Source organism: Falco biarmicus, chromosome Z, assembly GCF_023638135.1.
Source record: "Falco biarmicus isolate bFalBia1 chromosome Z, bFalBia1.pri, whole genome shotgun sequence".
NCBI classification, from domain to species: Eukaryota; Metazoa; Chordata; class Aves; order Falconiformes; family Falconidae; genus Falco; species Falco biarmicus.
The window spans coordinates 66,444,311-66,463,846 of record NC_079311.1 but is presented as its reverse complement, the minus strand read 5'-3'; the positions used below and the strand labels follow the sequence as shown (position 1 = coordinate 66,463,846).

The following is a 19,536-nucleotide window of genomic DNA, read 5'->3' as shown; positions in this document are numbered from 1 at the left end:
TTCACAAGTAATCTCTCCAAGACCTGAATCAGTGCCCACTGAAAGCAAGGGGAAAGATTCCTTATTGATGGCAACTGTCCCAAGTAAGCCAGAGGTCTAGGCTACCCTTGCCAGAAAATTTTGTTTATGTGCATTTTCATGACTTTTAAAGCTTCTCTTTTTGTAGTTGTCTTTCTTATAGATCGTACTTTTCGGTGAACTTTTTCCCAGACACTTCACATACTGGATAAAGCAGGGTTGATGTGTTTCTGTCCCTGATTCAACATAGGAGATCATGTTATCAGATTAAGAGACCTGCTTTAGGCAGGGTGCACTGGGAAGCATATGCAATGCTAAAACATTCTGCTGTCCGATGGCCCGATTTTCCCTGTATAAACACATGGGATGAAGATAAAGGACTCAGTCATGTGCTAAAGAAAACGGTGTGGTGCTCTCACAATAAAACCACAGAAGCCAGGTTTTTAACAAGTTTACCCAATGGTTGAAGTTTATGTGCAGTTTGGCCTCCGAGGTACGTATAGACATTCCAGTGCAGATGGGAATTGAGGGCAGATTTCACTGTGGAAATAACTGGGACAGTCTTGCAAGCTCTCAGGGAAAGCATGGGAGCCTGTGATCACATACATACTCCTCTGATGCCACTAAATGGAAATTTATTACCAAGGTGTAAATCAGGTGAACAAACCTGTCCGAAAGGGGCTCATTGGGGACTCAGCTATCTATGAAAACAGGGAAGGAAAGAAAAAACATGTGCCTCTAGGTAAGAGTATATTTCTGGAGGAGCTCTAGCCCATCACTTATTGCACTTGTTATGACGGGGTAGCTGTCTGCCTGCAGAAAGTAAGTGCTGTCTGTGGTATAAACAAGTGCACTCAGAGTGCAAAGGCTGTCATATTTTGTTTAACTAAACTTGTTTTCTGCTGTTGGAGTAGGAACAGGAACTGTGTATGCAGTTGCAACTCACTGTTTTCACAGACTAATATTGTTTTAGGCCAGACTTCAGTTAGTTTAAAAAAATCCATCCCTACCCCTACCCAGCATTAAGAACAGCAAATTTTGTTACGCTTTCAATACCCCAACTAATTATTCACAGAACAAATCACAGCTAGCTGGGCTTTGGCTGTCAGAGGTTAACCCTAACTTCTGACTCCTTTGACATACACAAACATATCAAGAGGAGAGACAAGGTGACACTTGAACTTGAACTGCCGCTACAAAAATTGCTAGGGAGTTGGTGGCACCATAAAGAAATGTGATTTCAAGGGCTTAATAAATCTAGTCTCAGGAAGAAGGCAGCAGTTTCCCAGGCAAGAGTAAACTGCTCACAGTAACTTTCACAGAGGCAGGATATAATCTTTTGTGCATTGTCAGCCTGGCTGCGTCCTAAACAGCAGCTGTATTTCCATAACAAAGGACTTTAGTTATGCAAATCATCCCTTTCAAGCCAAAGGACTGCAGACAGGATAGGTGAGATCTAGCCTTCCCTTAGTAAAGAGCGTTGCACTTCTACAGAAGAAAAGATGCCAAGTGAACGTGACCACCTCCAAATCCCAAACCCACAGAGCCAGCACAAAGTATCGGTGGGAATCATCTTCGCTGCCTCTACCACCCTGTACCAGCCCAGATCCCTTGAACTCCTACGCTGGAAAGTGAAGGGATGTCCCCGAGTTTGCTTGCAGTAACTCAGTATCCCGACCTGGGCTCTTATTACACACCCGGATGCAAAAAAATCGGTATTTACTGAGGAGATAAGTAAAAAAAAAAAGCAGCTTCGATGCAAAACAGCCTCCCCTCTCCTCCCACAACTGGCCTGTAATTTGAAAGCCCCGCGGTAACTTTGGAATTCAATCTCCTTTTGCTCTAAGAGATTAAGCCAGCTGGGCAGTGGGGACAATGTCTCTGTTCGGTGTGGCATTTAATATCTAGCCTGGAACTCAATGTGTAGGCATTTCTCCTCCCCACATACTGCAGCTGAATGACTTTGCTGTGTTGATTTGAAATGACCTGACTAATCTCAACTTCCTCTAGCAGTTTAATGAAATGTCAGAAGTTAACAAGGTCCACAGAACTGAAGAAAGACCATTCAAACAATGATGAAAAGAAACACATGGACAGCAGTTTTTAAACAGTCTGTGGGCTATTGGAGATAATTCAATGAGCTTTAGCCAAGCCGCAACATAAACATACTCAGAAAGGACCAAAAAATGTTTAACATAAAGCCGCGGTTTTTACCTGGGATGTTTAATCTACTTCAGGATTACAAAAAGAAGGTATACAGGAAAAGCCAAAATGAGGTAAAATGGGGGGTGGAGGTGGTGTGGGTGGAAAGAAACCCTTTCTGCCCCACTCAGATCAGTTGGTGTTTGGAAATGCAAAGTTCAGTAGCACCGGTTCCACCATCTGAAATTACAAGAGAGAGAGGTAGAGAGGGTCTGGCAAATTGAGTCCTGTTCCTTTCCAAGAAAAGTTCAATGGTGTTCTAGCTGCGGAATAAAATAAATATGCTGATCGTGACTTCAACCTCACAGAACACCAACTCAGAGGGAAAAGCTTACACTGTACTCCCCCATCAAGCATGGTACAATGAGCTAAAACAAACATATCAGTGCTTTCCATATTATTAATATTTTACTTCCTAATAGGAAGTTACTGAGAGCTCTGCTACAATAGCATTTTCATTACTGAAGACAGCCCCCAGATTTCATGAGCTGCCCATGGAAATGAATTTCTGCTTCCCGTCAAAGACAAGAGGGACACTTTTGCTGGTACAGCCTCTCCCAGCTATTACCAAACACTAATCCTTTTCACATTATTTTTTTTCCTCAGGTGCCTTCATATCCATTATAATCATGTCAGATGTTTAAGTGCAGTTGTCCTCTGGAGTAAAACATCTTGAAAGGCAAAAATACGCCTTCTGGAGGCTACCATATCTCTCACCTTCCTTATCACTGTTTTGCTGCAGAGCACAGCCATTGCAGCATCAGCCTGGAGGCATGTATGCAGGAGTCTCTGGGACTTCCCAGAACGCAGACTATCTAGCAAAGATGCAAGAGTCTCAGTTACTCTGGGAAGTCTCTCCTTCCCACAGCAGCTCCAGCATTCAGTTACACTGTTGCGTTGCTGCCTCTCAGCTTTCCATTGCACCACGCTGGAAAGACATCCACCCTCAACGTGGGGGCACAACGGAGTTTTAAGCAACATTAGGGCTGACTGCACATTCTTGCATGCTAATTTTGCCCTAAGGTCAGCGCCCAAAGGTACGAGATGCCAGCTCGGAGCAATGATAGGGAACCAACTGCTTCTTGCCACCTTCACACCCTCAAGATCCCTAAGGAAAAGAAGTTGCATGATCATGTAATCAAAGGCCAAGGGTTGTGTAGAAACCTGGTGGAAAAGGGGGCAGTTTGGAGGCTGAGCAGGCAAACTGTCAATCTAACACCCATTCAGACATTTTTTGTACATGGAGCTTGAAAGGATGAACTTTTAAGAAAAAAGTAAATGTTACATAAAATGTCCTCCCTGAGCCTGTTGGTTTTTAATGCAGCATTTGAATCCTGAATGCTCATTTTTGCTGTGCAGATAATCTGAGCTGCAGGATTTAATACATTATGTTATTAATCCAGACAGAACAAGAAAAATGTATTTGTAGGAACAAATGCAGCTGTGAGTGACTGGAAGAGCAAGGGGAAACAGAGCTAATACGCACAGGACAGATTATGAAGACAGCTAGAACCTGAAAGGAAGAATCTAGGTCATGATAATATTAAGAAACTGGAACAGATGAGGCTAGGCCATTACACAGAAGGCAATGAGGTTAGTACAAGCATGGATATGGAGATCATTCTTTCTCTTGTCACGGCTGAAGGCAGACATAAAAGCCCCTTCATCCGTCCTTGCCCTTAGAAACTACAACTACTTCTGTTCATCACAAAGCCTCCACTGAAAAAACTACTGCATTGGTCTCCCTGCTCAGACTGTCTGTGATCACCCACAGACATGTCCACAGCTTCACCACACAGGCATCTCCACAACTGCTCATGGAGCTTCCTGGGAATTTCCCTGGCTACTGATTGCTTTGGCAATTTTTAAAGGTCATGCTGGGTTAATGCCTTATAGATCTTGAGATCTGGATTTTGGCTTGATGGTATTAGCAGATATGATTACAGCTGCTTGAGCCTCATGCAATGAAAACTTCAGCTTGCATCACTGAGTTACTTCATAATATGGAGGGCTGGATTTTCAGAGTGCAATGAGGTAGGGATGGTGCCAAACAAAGCCTGGTACTATTATGAAGAAAACCTTAGATTCCTACTCAATGCCCAGAGCTAACAGTATTTCACCTCACAGCTTACTTCAGAAAAGCTCAAATGTCAGAATTCAGTATTTCCAGCAGAAATTACTTTTCTTCTATGAGAAGGTAATAAATTACATTTCAAAATACACCATTGGGTCCATATATTACTTTTTCTGCTCCACTAAATCACATGATGATTTGCTGGAACAGAGGACATAAGGAATTGGAATTAGCTGGCCATCACTGCAGGGTCACATGAGCAAGTAAGATGAAGTGTGCATTTGTGGAGAACTGCATTATGTGCTTGCATGAAAAGAGACACTGCAATCTACTTCTGGTCTTTTAGCCCACTTAAGTTGCCATTAAATTTTAAAACATTACTTAACTTAGGATGTTGACAAAGAAAAGAAACCCTAAAAATGCCATTCTACTTACACAGTCCTAACTTGCTTCTAACACTTGCGAATATCTCAACTGCATATAGTAAAATAAAATAAATACTTTCTCATAAGAAAATGTACTCCAGGTGATGAGTATAATGAAATATTTGTTATCACTTTAATGCTACTTATCAATTTGTAATTCAAATCAAAGTTGTTAAAGGCCTGTATAAATAAACAGTGCAGCAAGAACCTATCTCTGCAACCTGGAGCTAAAACAGGCTTTTAGAAAGGTACTGAATAATTTCCTTCTAAATATTGTCAAATCATTGTACACTGCACAACTGGAAAACAGACAAGCGGACAGAAGATGCAATTAACTTCACCATTAACTCTGTCTTACTTGGGAATTGCTGCTGAATTACTAGATCCTAACAGGATTTAATTCTGCTGAAATCAATGGGCCTTCTACTATCTGCTTCAATGGCAAAGATTTAACTTATGAAGTCACTCAGATGGAACATGGAGGGACATAACCAAATTGAAGTACCTGTGCTCATCAGGGTTTGGACCTAAATTAAGCACTGAAATTATAGCAAATAAGCACAAGAGCTTAACGTGAATTAGCCAATGATGCTTGAAATCCTGCATCTTTCATTCTTCCTTTTTGGTGTTTAAGCACTTCTCATCTGTACCAAATAACTGTGGAGAGTTTAGCAACATGCTACAGCTGTGGAACTGTAAATATGTAAATTTGTTGGAAAGATGAGGAAGATTGTTGGAAAGTAAAAAAAACCCAACCTCTTTTAAGTGGTGACATGCACTGCTGAGAATGTTGAGGGAATGCTGCCATGAAGTTACATGCAGTGATGACTACCTAGACATGCAAGGAAGTATTTTATGGGAGAGGTCAGACCCAGTCCCTAAAAAGCAGATGCGTTGGCCACTGCTAATGTCAGCACCACAAGACAGGCTCACTGTCAGGCAGTGGAAAGGGTGGGCAGATACACCCTAGGGAGTAAGGAAACCAAGCAGTGGAAGACAAGAGCATACACAGGGAAAATGACCAGGATGGGGAAAACACTTCTCTCTAATACAGAACAGATGATGGATGTATTCTCCAATTATGATTTAAAGGCACAAAAAGTTTCACAAGAAAAAAGCTATATCTGAAATAATTGTCCTATTCTGCAGATAATATTGCAAATCCATATGATCTTGTAATTCATACAAATCAAAGGACATTTATGCAGTTTAAGGAGCCTAACTCAAACAAACAGATCTACACCATTACTACAAAAAAATCACATAATTTCCCAGAGAAGCATGGTAACAATCTAGGTTATGTTTTTCATTGCCTTTCTGATGACAAAATGAACTCTTACCCTGCAATGTAATTATCTTTCCCACTCAACTCCTACTTCACAAATATTGCATCACTCCAACTATTTTCCTCTTTTACTGTGGAATTCAGCATTGCTCAGAATCCTCTTTCTATTATTCTACAGATGTTGATTATGTTAATACACTGAAATTCTGTACGAAGAGGAGTTTTTACTCTCTCCAACCACAAAAGATGACATTCCACTAGTGTCTGGCAACTTAATTATTGCATGTTTTGGGTTAAGGCTCAGACTCAGAGATGGTAGGTCAAGGAAGGTGTCTGTGTGCTTACACATGTACACCCTCTTAGTTAGTAAACAAGAAGTTAAAAAAACCAAACCAAACCAAAACCACAACTCAACCCTTCCCAGATTTTTCCAGCTTCTGTTAGGAATTACTTAAATTATTTGATTTAGTCAACAATTCTGAAGAGTGCTAGCTTTGTCTCTCTGCTCACAGCCAAAATGGCTAGAGTAATATAGTGGAAAAGCACACTGAGAGACCACTAGAGTAAGACCCTAACAGGGAGGGAGCAAGCCTGTGATGAACATTGTGTTCAACGTGAATCTATAAAACCACATGCAACCCCTGACAAGACAACTTCATAGCACATAATAGCTCAGTTAACAGAGTTGAAGTGAGGTCAAGCCTGGATTTTCAATTTTAATTGTCTCGCTCTAATTTTTTTTATCCTTCTGACGTTTTTCATTGTAAGATCACAACTTGTGTACATATTGGTTCTCAATAGAACACTGCAATATGAGTTTATTGTTTCTTTTAGTTGGGATTTTGTAGAGGAAAACCACTGCCAAAACAATTTCATAGTATATTCAAAATTAAAAATGCATTTTACCCCAAATGACTATAAATTAACCTAAACAGCAAAAAAAGACAATAATTTCTTAATTTTCCAAACAAAACAGAAAAATAACTGCAACAAAGTCAAACAAACTGAACAATTCTGTGAAAGCATATTTGTTAATAAAGGTAAGGACAGTTCCTTTGGAGGAAAGAGGAGTTCTACGGCCTGAGGCTGAAAGTTGTGTGTTTTGAGAAGTGTGCTGTAAAAAATGAGAATACGTGAGTTTCATTAATTTTTGATATACATTCAACAAAACCAGGAGAACTACCTCACTCAAATCTGAACCATTTCACTTTGCATGATCTTTTTTTTAGAGGAGCAAGACAGGTTTTCTGTCAAGCACCTGAAAGATGTGTTTTAAATTTGTTTCAAAGGTGCATCTTTTCTCAAGATCACATGGAGGACTGTTCATTCTCATGCATGACGGTGTTGCTCAAGGCTGTGGCCAAATGTCACAGTACCATTTGTCACAGCCACAGGGAGAAGGGGGAGTTTTCACAATAGAAATTGTGCAATCAGATTCGCCAGTCCAAGGAGGATTATAAAGATGTGAATGATCAATGCTGGCCACGTCAGCCGCCCAGCACGATGCAGGGAGATCATGTAGATGAGGGACGGATACACGAATACAAAGGCCAGACCACATGTTGCTCCAGAGTATCTGAGGAAAGGCAGGGAGAGGGGAAGAAGAAAAGAAAAAAACAGAATGCTTTGCATTAACTCTTATTTCTGGTTATCATTTCCCCCCCTCAAACCAATGAACTGTCAGTCTGGCTGAACAATGTCTATCTGCAGTCACTAAACATCAGTTTCTGTTCCTTGCTGTCCTTTACCTCCTTCAATGGCATTTAGTTATCTCCACTCTGTGCTGCTCAGCCCCCTGCTCCCCTGCACCTGCCCTCTGACATGCCTCTGAAGTTTCAGCCCCATCCCCACATGCTTCTGGGACTAACTGCCTATCTTTGACTTGATGTTTCTACTTTCTTTGGGGAAATTTGTCAACACGCAACAGAAAGTGACTGGACAGTGCATCCTTTATTAGGCATCCTTTACTGTCAGAACTACAAACCTCACTGCACACCAGCCATCTGAGGACACCTGTTAAAACGTGAGCACAGAAACACTCCTGAATGTTCAACTTTTGTTTTAATTTATTTAATGAGCTTCTAGCAAATCATTCTCCAGACCTGGAAAGACCAACATGACCTCCTGGAACATGATCAACCACAGCAAATGAAACATTTAACTGTCCTTTTTGTAACCACCCCCTTGCTTATCAAAACCTCTTTATTTTCCCCTATTGTGAGTTTCCACCAACTAAGTTATACTGCAGCCAAATATGCATTATTAACTAACAACAACTTATTTTATTTCAAATATATGAACATCCCTTTTAGACAGATGAAACATCATAATACAGAGTAACCATGTGCAACACAAAATGAGCGAATACCTAAGTTAAGATCGTACATGGACAATTTATCACCTGGAAATTCACTATTCAAAATATCTGCTTACAGTATGAACATATCAGCAGAGACCAGGATCAGTTTGCAAACAGAGAAATGTGTTGCATGATATTTATTTGGAATTAATAACCAGACCACCTCTATTACTGGAATACAAACATTTTCACTAAAAGGACAAGTAAAAAAAAAATGAAACGAAAAAACCCTCAAGAATCAGCTACTGAGCAAAAGTAAGTTATTTTCCTACTCTGGTCAGACTCAAGCCTGTCATTCTGGTTTTACAATTGCAGATTCCTATATTTTTAAACACCTCCCTCTCCTGGTTGCTGTAGGAAAGATGCAAACTAGGCAAGAATGGTGGTGTTATTACAAATATGTAGAAAATAAACCTCATTAGATTGCTTCCTCTAATCTTTCTCAATTATAGAAATCCTAGGTGTTTCGTAACATGGTAAATTTAAGATATCACGTAGAAGTATAATTTTTATGTCACTCTTCCCTTTGAAGTTACTTGTTTTCTTGGATTTTAATTACAGACTTTCAAAATAGCTTCAAATGGTCTTAACACAAAATAAAAACTTGAGAGAGGCCACACAAAAAACAAGCAGCTTTTCTATGGACACCATATTCTTTCAAGGGTATAGTTACAAGGTCCTCAAATACAGATCCAATGAAATCTTGGGAATCATCCAAATCACCTCAGATACAGAGGCACAATTACAGATAGGTGCTTCTCAGAACTTCAAGAGAGATGATTGTCTATGCTGCTATATCATTATTTACAACTTAAAAGGTATAAGCCTCACAAAATACAATGACACAATTACCTGCACTCATACTATTCCTTTTCAGCATCAAGAGACAAACATGGAGCAACAACACAGGTAAGTTCATTGTGCAAGCAACGCTCACCTTATGATACCTCCTATATTTGGGTAAAATCTTGCCATTGCTACTCCAGCTCCTACGATTGCTACATTCAGGATGAGCACATGGAAAATGCTACATGGAAGTGAAGAAACAGTGTTAAAATCTGTGTTTCATTTATTACAAAATACCACCATTATCCTTCATTTACATTAACATTTAACTGGAACATGGATGGTGTTTCCATTTGCACGACTCACTCTATTAAAGCTAATTAATTTCACAGCAAACATAACATCTACTGAATATTCAAGAGTGCCAAGCTAAATATCTAGTGTTTTGACTCAACATATTCTTAAGGAGTAAGTATGTGTAATTTGGCAGTTCTTCTGAAAAACACCATACGTGGTACTTAGCACTCAAATATTTCAGATGGATGTACAAATACCAAAGAAACAATACGGTATAACTTAATTCCCCCACGAAAGAAATAGCTTGTTCAGAGAATGATCTGTATTGTTCAAAGTGAAGTAATAGAAACCAGAAGAAAGGAAAAGATGTACCAAGTAGAAAACATCACACAGAATACTAGGAGGGCAATGACACCTTAAAATTTGACCTCTAATGCATTTTGATAGAGGACAAACATTTAGAATGTTGGATGTCATTTAATATATGACCTGTGTATTATTTATGTTGGAATTTTTCTGTTGAATTAAATTTTACAGATGTTTTACTTTTGCTTTCCTTTTTGCATTAAGGATGAAAACAATGGATATTTTCTGTTCTGCAAAACTTAGGGTAGTTACGAACAGAGCTGAGACTCAGGAAACTATCAATTTTCTCTAGAGAATATGAAATGTTGGTATATTGTAACATAAGGTAAAGTCAGGAAACATAGTAAAAAACTGTGATATTTTGGTCACACAGCTGTCTCTATGAAGGGAAAAAAGAACTGACACAGAGGAAACATACATACACTTACAGGTTTTGTTTATTCTTCTGGAGGATTTGATTTCTTAAAATAAACAAAAACTGTAAGCCAATGCTAATTTTTTCTTAACTGCAGAAAGTATCTGTATCATGGAGGATGTCACTAACAAGCTTTTTAAAAGTGACAACTTCTATGGCTGAAAGACTGGTTGCCAGTTGCCAAGTTAGGAAGAAAGATTAGAGCCACAGTCTCATTAAGGTTTAGGAGAGTGGAGGTAATTTAAACACAAAGGAATAATTTAAGTTATGGACAATTTCTAACGTTTGCTCTTGAAAATTGATTTAATAAAGACAGAAATAGTATCTTTTTGTACACGACATTTTAACAATGGTACAAGAGGTGTACCTCCAAGACTGAAGATAGTAGCGGGAATACAGCAGCTCAAACTTTAACAAAAACATAATTGGATATAAACCTGGTAAAACCCCAAGAATAAAAAATAAAATCCCAAGAATCAGACTTGTTAGGTGAAAAAGGACCAAATGTTTACTGCTTCTCTAATACTGCTATGGAAAGCCAATTAACTACATTGCTCACAAAAAAGCATTTGCCATTAAAAATTACTTCCTCTCTCCCCACACACACAGCAGATTGCAAATCTTACTGTCAGCACAACTGAAGCCAAAAGTTTATGAACACAGAAAATGATGGCACTCCTTCCATTCTTTTTTCCCCTGAGATTTATTTTTTAGCAAGAGGGATTAAAAAGAGTACAGGCTTAGTAATTAGAAAATGTTTTTGCAAATCTGGGTCAGTTCAGAATATTTTAGCAGAAAACATGAAAAAAGTCTGAAGCATTTCATTCTGGCATGCTTTAAAACAGAAGATGTGATTTCATAGTTCAAAGTTGTTGCTTTTAAAAAAATTAATTCTAGTGTCCTGTAACTTGAAAAGCAAAGTGGTGCATGCGTATGTCTGGTGTGAAATGAAACATTTTTCAGCTTCTTGATCTGGGAAAAAATAATTGGGGTGGAGGGAAATGTGTTTTGGCTCAACTGGAAACAATTGCCTCAAAGTGCTGGACTCCAAAACAATTCAGTATTTGCAGAGTACCGCTTTGCAGTTTTATTTGTAACAATTAAGCAGCATCCTCAAGAACAGTAACAAAATCAGAAAGTCTGAAAAGGATTTAAATCTGTCTGTTTCAGGGCAAAAAGGTTACACTGTATTTCTCCTCTGGAATATCCTTGCTCCTTTTGAAACAGCCCAAGCTATAACCACGTTATGGGACAACAAGTGTTGAACCTGCAACCCCCTTCTTTTACCTAGGCATAGACATTCACAGTTCATCTCAGGTTCAAGACAGGAGAAAGACTCATTCTTAATGCAGAAAAGGGCATTATCATTTAGGAAAAAAATATCCTTCTGAATAAAGAAGAATCTGATAATCTAGGTTACTAGTAACACTAGGTTACTAGTAGCTGTATCATTTGACATAGTATTATGCAAAGGACTAAGTTTCATGCAGGTGTACTACAGAAGGGACAAGCACTTCTCATAGCCTGTGACATTTTAACAAGTTCTATATTGCTCAGTTTTAGCCTGACAATGGTTTATGGTACAATTAATGTCCACCACACATTGCAAAAGGGCAGTCAAAACACCAGTATTTTGTGGGGGGCATAACCATACCACCTCTGCTTATTATGACTATACGAAGAAAAGTATTTAGGTGATGTTAGAGATCAGAAGAGATGTGGCCCCTCTTTACCTAACCACCCTGCCGGCACACAGCTGTTTTCTAAGCAGCATAACCTTCTTCATCACGATCAATGGCAACAGGATGGGCTCACCCATGTCAGGGTGGACAATCTGCCTGGGCAGCCTGATTAGGGCTGCTGCTCTGAGGCACATGCTGGAAGGCCACAAGGAGGTGGTAATTCACAAAAGAGGCACATCCATGGCAATCCAAGAGCAGCATGTGGTGCTTCATCTTTTATATTCTGTCCTCAGTCTCAATATCCTCAGTTGAGCAGACGAAGACTCTAGCTCTTTTGTATAAAGAGAATCACTGCTTACATGCAAAAATCCTGCAATCCCACAAAAAATAATATTAAAGAGGCAGAAAAAAATAAAATCAAGCTTTCCCCTTAGTCTTGCTTTTTTCCCCCCATTGCAAGGTTAACCTCTCAGGCTGACAGTCGAGAAACAACCTGGTATGCCACAAGATCATTAGAGGGCTTGCTCTATCAAGTTCTGTCCTGCAGAAGGGGTGGTTACACTTAAACCACTGAACAACAGTGACCACATATATCTAATTAACTTCAGCACCCGCAAAGTAAGAATCATATTGAAAACTGAAACCAAACCCTAGGGCAGGGGACATTTTTAAATCCCCTGAGGTCAGATGCAAAGACATGAGAAGAGCTGGACTCAGACTGGAGTCACAGGGTGAACATGCATATTAAGGGAAACAGGAAAGCAAGGAAAAAAGCAAAACAGGATCATTTAAATAAGAATTTGGGGAAGATTACTGCATCTAAAAATGTTTTTTCTTCCTGGAAATCTCACTCAAGTGACATCAATCAAAAGACTATGAATCTACAGAACAGCAGTTACAAGCAAGACAGAGGCTAGGTGAAAGGCAGATAACACACATGCAAACAGCAGAAATTAATTCACTGCATTAGAAGACACATCTGTGGGAGAACTGGCAGGTCTGCTGGGATACCATGGAGTAAGGGGAGGACAATCTTTAAGGAAAGCCAAGTGATTTCTTTCCATCAGCTTATTTAATCTCTCAGAACAGGGAAGATGTTAGGTTTTAAAAACTGATCAGATGACTGTACACAGCATTTCAAGTGCAGCATATAATTAATCAAGAGAATCTCTGTCACCAGTATCACTGTAGCCAAGAGCCAATAACAATAATAAAAAAGTGAGCTTTCTGTACATGTAAGAAGATCCAGAGTCACGTAAGAAACAGCATATAAACCACATGCCTCTAGCCCTAAGTCACCCTAAATGATGCCATTGCAAACATACCTCACTAGGAAAGAAATAATTTCCCAGTACATGACATCTTGGACTTGCTTTACCCCACCAGGGAGGGAAGAAGAGAATGAACAGTTCCTTGGTTTTTATCCCAGTACATGACTTTCTGTGTTGTAGCCTGTACACTAGCATACATTTTGCAAAATGAAAGAAGGAATTAGGACTCCTTTGCTTGTGCCTAAACCTTTTGTAGGAAGCACAGAAAGGCTGAATGCTTTGTGATGACACTTTTGGGCGACTGGGCCCAGCATGCCTACACACTTGCTTGTTTTTAAAATAGACAGAGACATGGGTGACTGATACTGGTATTGTAAGAGGAAGGAGAATTGTCTTTATGCTCTCCTCCTGATCGCTGCAGGATGGAGGATGCTACTCATTTCCTGTATGCTTCACACAAGTAAGCTGTCACTGTTCAGATTATCCATGAAGTGAAACCAGGGAGAAGAAACAGTTATGTATCATCTGCTTAAACTTTTAAACTTGGAAAGGGTGAGCTAACCTAGAGGTTAGTAGGATACACTATGGATAAGCACAGCAAAGCACTTAGTAGAAAACAGCACTGCAAAGTATCTAACAAGTGTGGGACAAAGGACATGGGGATCAGTCTTCAGACAAGAAAAGCTCTCCTGAAGTTGAGGAAAGGATTCCTCGTTATAATCCAGTTATAATCCCTGGCCCACCAGCAAAAGCCAGGATGTGGAACAAGATGATGCTTGATGATGCTTTTGGTAGAAACTGCATTGGATTAGACTAATTGTCAAGACTAAGAACTATAAAACAGCAAATACCTTGGTGCTTCATCATATCCAGTGACAGAGAAACAGTAAAGAAAAAGGAGTTAAAGCAAAGAATCAAATTGATCTAGCAATACAGTAACTGCTAGGAAATAAGAATTATCTGGAGCCCTGTAGGCATGTATGTAATTAAGCTATTCAGTCATCAGCCAGCTTTAACATGCAACCAGGACTCCAAGTGCACCAGCTAATAACTTAATGGTTATCCATTAACTCCATCAATAGCAGCAGCAGCAGGTATCCACATGGATACCTGGAGAGGGACTTTTTACAAGGGCAAGCAGTGATAGGACACAGGGTAATGGCTTTAAACTGAAGGAGAACAGAATTACATTACACAGCAGGAGGAAATTCCTTACTGTGAGGATGGTGAGACACTGGCACAGGTTGCCCAGAGCAGCTGTGGACACCCCTTCCCTGGAAGTGTCCAAGGCCAGGCTGGATGGGGCTTTGAGCAACCTGGTCTAGCGGAAGGTGTCCCTGCCCATGGCAGGGGGTTGGAACTAGGTGATCTTTAAGTTCCCTTCCAACCCAAACCATTCTATAACTCACACCTGCAAACAACTGTTCATATGAAGAAGCTTGGCTTTTAGTATCAGGAAGCTTCCAGTTCATGCAAAACCTGCAGCACCTCCATACGGAACAACCCAGGGCTTAAAAAAGATTTACAATGGGGACCTGGACCAAAGGAGGTATTTTTTAAAAAAAATATATAATTGGACATTTGTAACATTCTCTCAGCTGCAAAGGAAACTTAATATAGGAAGGATGCCCCTATGGAAATACATGTGATTTAGCACATTGTATAACAGGGTTAAACAAGGCTAGGTTGCCAACAGAGATCATCAAACGCACAATCAATATGAATTCAGCATACTATACTACCCAATGTGCTGCATAAATGGATGGATATACCATCAGTGCACACCCCTAAACCTCACTTCCACAACCTGAAAATAAAAATAGGAAAAGGTAGAAAAATAATGTAATCATACAAATCAATCACAAAAATATAAGACTTGAAACTGCTGGGGTTTTTTTCCAAAATTCTTCTAGAAGAACTGCACAGAACTCCACTTTCTGTTCTGCTCTTTTTCTCCTACTTTATCCTTTTGGTTCATTACTTACATAGACATTTTCTCCAGTCAAGTGACTGGGAATATCCCCCTCCATATATACACCTTATGCACAAATCTGAGAGCTAAAGCTTGAGTCTCTGCAGGTCAGTCTTACTGCCTGAGAATTGTTAGCCCCAGACATTGAAGATTTCAATAAAAGAATTCAAGTATAAACAACTACTAGTAGAGTGCTCATTTTCCTACACAAAGGCCATGGTATTTCCAGGTAGGTTCTTTGGAATGGATCAACAGGCTCTCCAGTGAGACATCAGTTTATGTCAGTAAGAACTACTTCTTTGTACTTGCAAAATGCTTCCCCACAAAAGCAGCTCTGGGAAAAACTCAGAATACTGAAATTTTTCCTAGGAAGGGGATATAGCTCCAGTGCTACTGAAGGACCTTCATCAGTGAGAACTAGTCACCAAAAGACAGATTTCACAATCAGGTAGTACATCTTTACTATCCACCCAGAGACAGATCCTGTGCTTGCTAACAGTCTTCAGTTAGTCCCCACTGCATAAAAAAAATTAAGGGCTGAGCTTAGTTATAATATGGTTAATGCACAGAAGCCACAGCCTGGAGGTTAACTGAGCGATTTTTGTGAGGTATTTGAGATACCTGGGGGTACTACAGAGGGAGGAGACACAGCCAGCCAGAACGTGCTACCTTATCACTATAGGTTGGAGCAATTTAAGACGCTTCCTAGAAACCATTTTTGACTTCTCAGAAACTTTAAATACCTCTCTATAAGGAGAAATAAATAAAAAAAAATGAGTGAAGCTACCCACAGGACATCCTGGAGACAAGAACCAAGCAAGTACTTGCATCATCACATTTGTCATACCACAAAGGCTTAAAACAGCAAGCTGGAATTAACCTGAGAAGAGACTGGTATGAAGCTGTAGGTTCTAGGAGAGGGCATGAGGGAAATGAAAACCATTCTGGTCAGGGAGTAACTGGAGGGAGGAGATAGGAAGAGGCACATCCACATAATATAAAGGACATGGCTGTTTCCCAGTGACTGTGAAATCCATGTTTAGCACTTAAATCAATGGCCTTGCTTCCAACAGCAAGTTGCAGCAGTTCCTAAAAATCTCCTCAGAGCTGAACTGCATACAATTTAGCATTAAAAAAAGCAGGCGCTTATTTCACTGCCTAATTTTAGGCATCCAATTTCTAGACCTCCTCATAGCTATTTTAGGACCCAGAAGAAACCTGAAACTTGCAAAAATGTCTTCCCAGACCTGTACGCTACTGCTGATGCCACAGAGGAAATACACATTTCTTCTGGGGATATTTTTTTCCTTTCCTCCATCAACAGTAATTCACAACATAAAATAAGAAACTCGGACATCAATGCCAACTTCTCAGCTGTGACAAATTCAGACAATACTCTAAAAATAAATGTCCTAGGTTTTATGTAAAAAAAACCCAACACCTAAAATGGAAATCTAGATTAGCTCTTCCCTGGAGTACAGAGAGTGTACAAATGCAGGGGTGTGGCTCATCTCTGAAATTAGCATGTGAAAAACTATTTTTGTAAGCATAGCAGCAGCCTAGATAACACAGCTAACAACTCACTTAGCTATCAGCTCTGTTTAAAAACAGATGGATGATTACTAATTATGCACAAACAAAACACATATGGCACCCTGGAAGACTAATATCCAGAGTGGGTGTCCTTTACAGCTTAAAGAGTACTTGATGAAATGCTGCTGAACAAAATTTTTTTCCTGTACAACTTATTTCCCCCCCATATAAATGCGTAACACAAAAAGAACTGTGTTGACAAAATTCCTGTTTATTGACAAAATGAAGAGCTAAACCAAAAGACTACCCTGATTCTGCTCTGCCAAGCTGTAGCAGTCCTCATCTGCAGGCAAGTTTATTTTGCATGCCTATTCACTCCCTGACTTCACAAACATCATGAAATTAGCTTTTGAAATGTACCGCAACGGTAATTAAAAATAAAAAAAATAATAAAAACAAAAGAAATGCAGCAAAGGAAATCCCCAAAAGCTCAGCCAGATTTCTGACAATGGAAGGCCACTTAAGCAAGGTCCACCAAGCTCTTGTCAAGGAGTAGCCTTCTTACCTTGGGTAAGCATTTCCAAAAAATTGTCTTAACAGCTGAACTCGTGCCAGATAGCCTAACAGTGGGTATACAGTCATCATCTGGAACAGCAGGAATATTCTTGCAACGAATGACATGATGTCATCACTGGGAAAGTTATCTAGAAAATTCTAAACACAGGAATAACATTACACTTAGCAATGGTGGCTTGATTACATGTATCTGCTGATTTTTAATAGCTGTGTGGAAGACAGGGATAAATACCAAGCACCTGCAAATGCTAATTGAACTCCATAACAAGAAATACCCTCTCTCTTTTACAATTGCCTTCCTATAAAATACCAACTGATTTTTTAATACGACAGGGCTGATGTCAGCTTTCATGTTAGCATTAAAGATGAAGTTATTTTCTAATCTTCTGAACATCCTCAAATAATAAAGGCTGTGGAAGCACCACTTGATTTTCTAGGCAGATGGATACATATGCTCCCATTATCTGTCATATCACATTTAGATATTAAAACCAATTATTTAATCAGTAAAACTGGATCATATATAAATGAGGAAGGGATCATATAATACAAGTGGGAACATCTGAAAAAGAAGTATAAGAATTAAGTATCATGGAAATACACAAATGACTCTGTAAGTACCTAGGATACCCACAGAAAATAAATGGGAAAAAAATCACTTGTCACCTACTCTTAAACTGTGGCTTTCATCCCATGAGGTTATTTCAAATGGTTAAAAAAATCATTTAATGGTTCAACAGTGGTACTCATTTTAACTAACATACAGTCAGAGTTAGTCTTTAAATGCTGATTTGTTGCTAAATATTATGCAAGAGACACGGACCATCTGGTGTAAAATGGATCACTAGTTGATAACTCCTATCTTTGAAGTAATTTAGAATGTGGGAATCGGCCTTGCCTATAAGCAAACAGTTTAATAGCCTTCACAGGGTGTTTCATGTGGTGTTATTATCTGAAGAACTCTGCTGGCAAGGCTCACCATACAGTTAGCCTCCAAGCCTACCCATAGCGAGGACTCCTATCTAAACAAGCTTGCATTTGCATGGTATTTCTTTTTCTGAAGAACCTGAAACCATTCCAATGAGTAGCGTTGGTCACTGCACACACAACTAAACAAACTTTTCAGGATTAAAGAAGCTAAAGACATTAAAACCTCAACTGTTCACTTGTTCATTTTGGTCCCTTCATCACTTTCACAGAGTATTTATTAACTGTTTTTTACAGAACTGCTGGCAACCAGACATGACTATAAGTAAGATAACACAAGCATTACTCATCTGCTTGTGGTAGTGCCCATGAGGCTTTAGCCAACTGACCAGAGTCAAGGACAGATGTGTCTCCCAGGGTGAGTCATGAAGCAAAGAATCAGTAGCAGTTCTTTTTTTAATACATATTTAATAAAGGATTAAATTTACTGCAGTAAAATATCTCACCTGTTCAATGCATTCTTTGGATAGTGGTGGAGAAGGAAAAGATGCAAAAATTATCATTCCCACATACAGATACGTTAACCCCACCAGGAAGTACGCAATAGAGAGGTCTCTCACCTGAGGAAAAATAAAATCTTATTTTGGCCAACACTGACACACCAGAACAGGCAAAAAGCAAAACCTCATGAGAATTCTATTCCATTTATTACTGATACTTTTATATTTATTAATATTAATTTTATACTTATTACAATAATTGAGTCGGGACTGGTCCTGGATCAGATCAGAAAGCTGCAAGAACATACCCCAAAGTGGAGCTAAACAAGTGTTATATATCTTCCCTACATACAGAAAAGGCACAAAGAAACAGATATGCCAATAGATGTAGCATGTTATTGCTGTATGCACAAACCTACATTAGCTTCTAAAACTAACAAACAAGCAAATCCCTCTACTTTCCTACATTCACAAATCCTGCTAAGAGCCTTGGGACACGGAGACAGCTGTTAAAAGACATAAAGCCCATCAATCCCATATTTCTTGTCAGGACTAAAAGCATACAATTACAGACATCAGCCTACTCAACTGCAGATATAATGCAAAGGACATTTTTAAAGATGCTGCTTTGAAACCTAAGAGGATGATCCACACAAACTGGCTCCAAACCAGAAACTAGCATGTCAGGCTTTTATATGGATGGCATGATAATGGAAGACATAGCCAATAGACCACTCCATCAAACAAAAAATAAAAATAAAACTCAAACAAAACACAAAGGCAGAGGTATATATGTCGTTTAGCTTTAGCATTGTATTTTATAATAACTCTTTCATTTAAAATTGCCT

At 39.3% G+C, this 19,536-nt stretch overlaps 1 protein-coding gene across 11 annotated transcripts in view; it reads right to left on the bottom strand.

Annotated features, from left to right (window-relative positions):
* Positions 1-6,707: 6,707 nt before the first annotated feature.
* The window catches only part of SLC38A9 (solute carrier family 38 member 9), a 54,049-nt gene continuing 41,220 nt past the window's right edge, over positions 6,708-19,536 (bottom strand). For 10 of the 11 annotated variants that reach the window (XM_056324687.1, XM_056324686.1, XM_056324690.1 and 7 more), the window contains 4 exons: positions 18,695-18,808; positions 17,251-17,399; positions 9,301-9,390; positions 6,708-7,580 (listed from right to left, as the gene is read on the bottom strand). In XM_056324687.1, coding sequence (XP_056180662.1) covers positions 7,415-7,580; positions 9,301-9,390; positions 17,251-17,399; positions 18,695-18,808 — 519 coding nt within the window. In that variant the 3' untranslated portion in view covers positions 6,708-7,414. Of the gene's footprint in view, positions 7,581-9,300; positions 9,391-17,250; positions 17,400-18,694; positions 18,809-19,536 lie in introns of those variants that run through there. The other variant, XM_056324694.1, reaches the window with a different exon arrangement.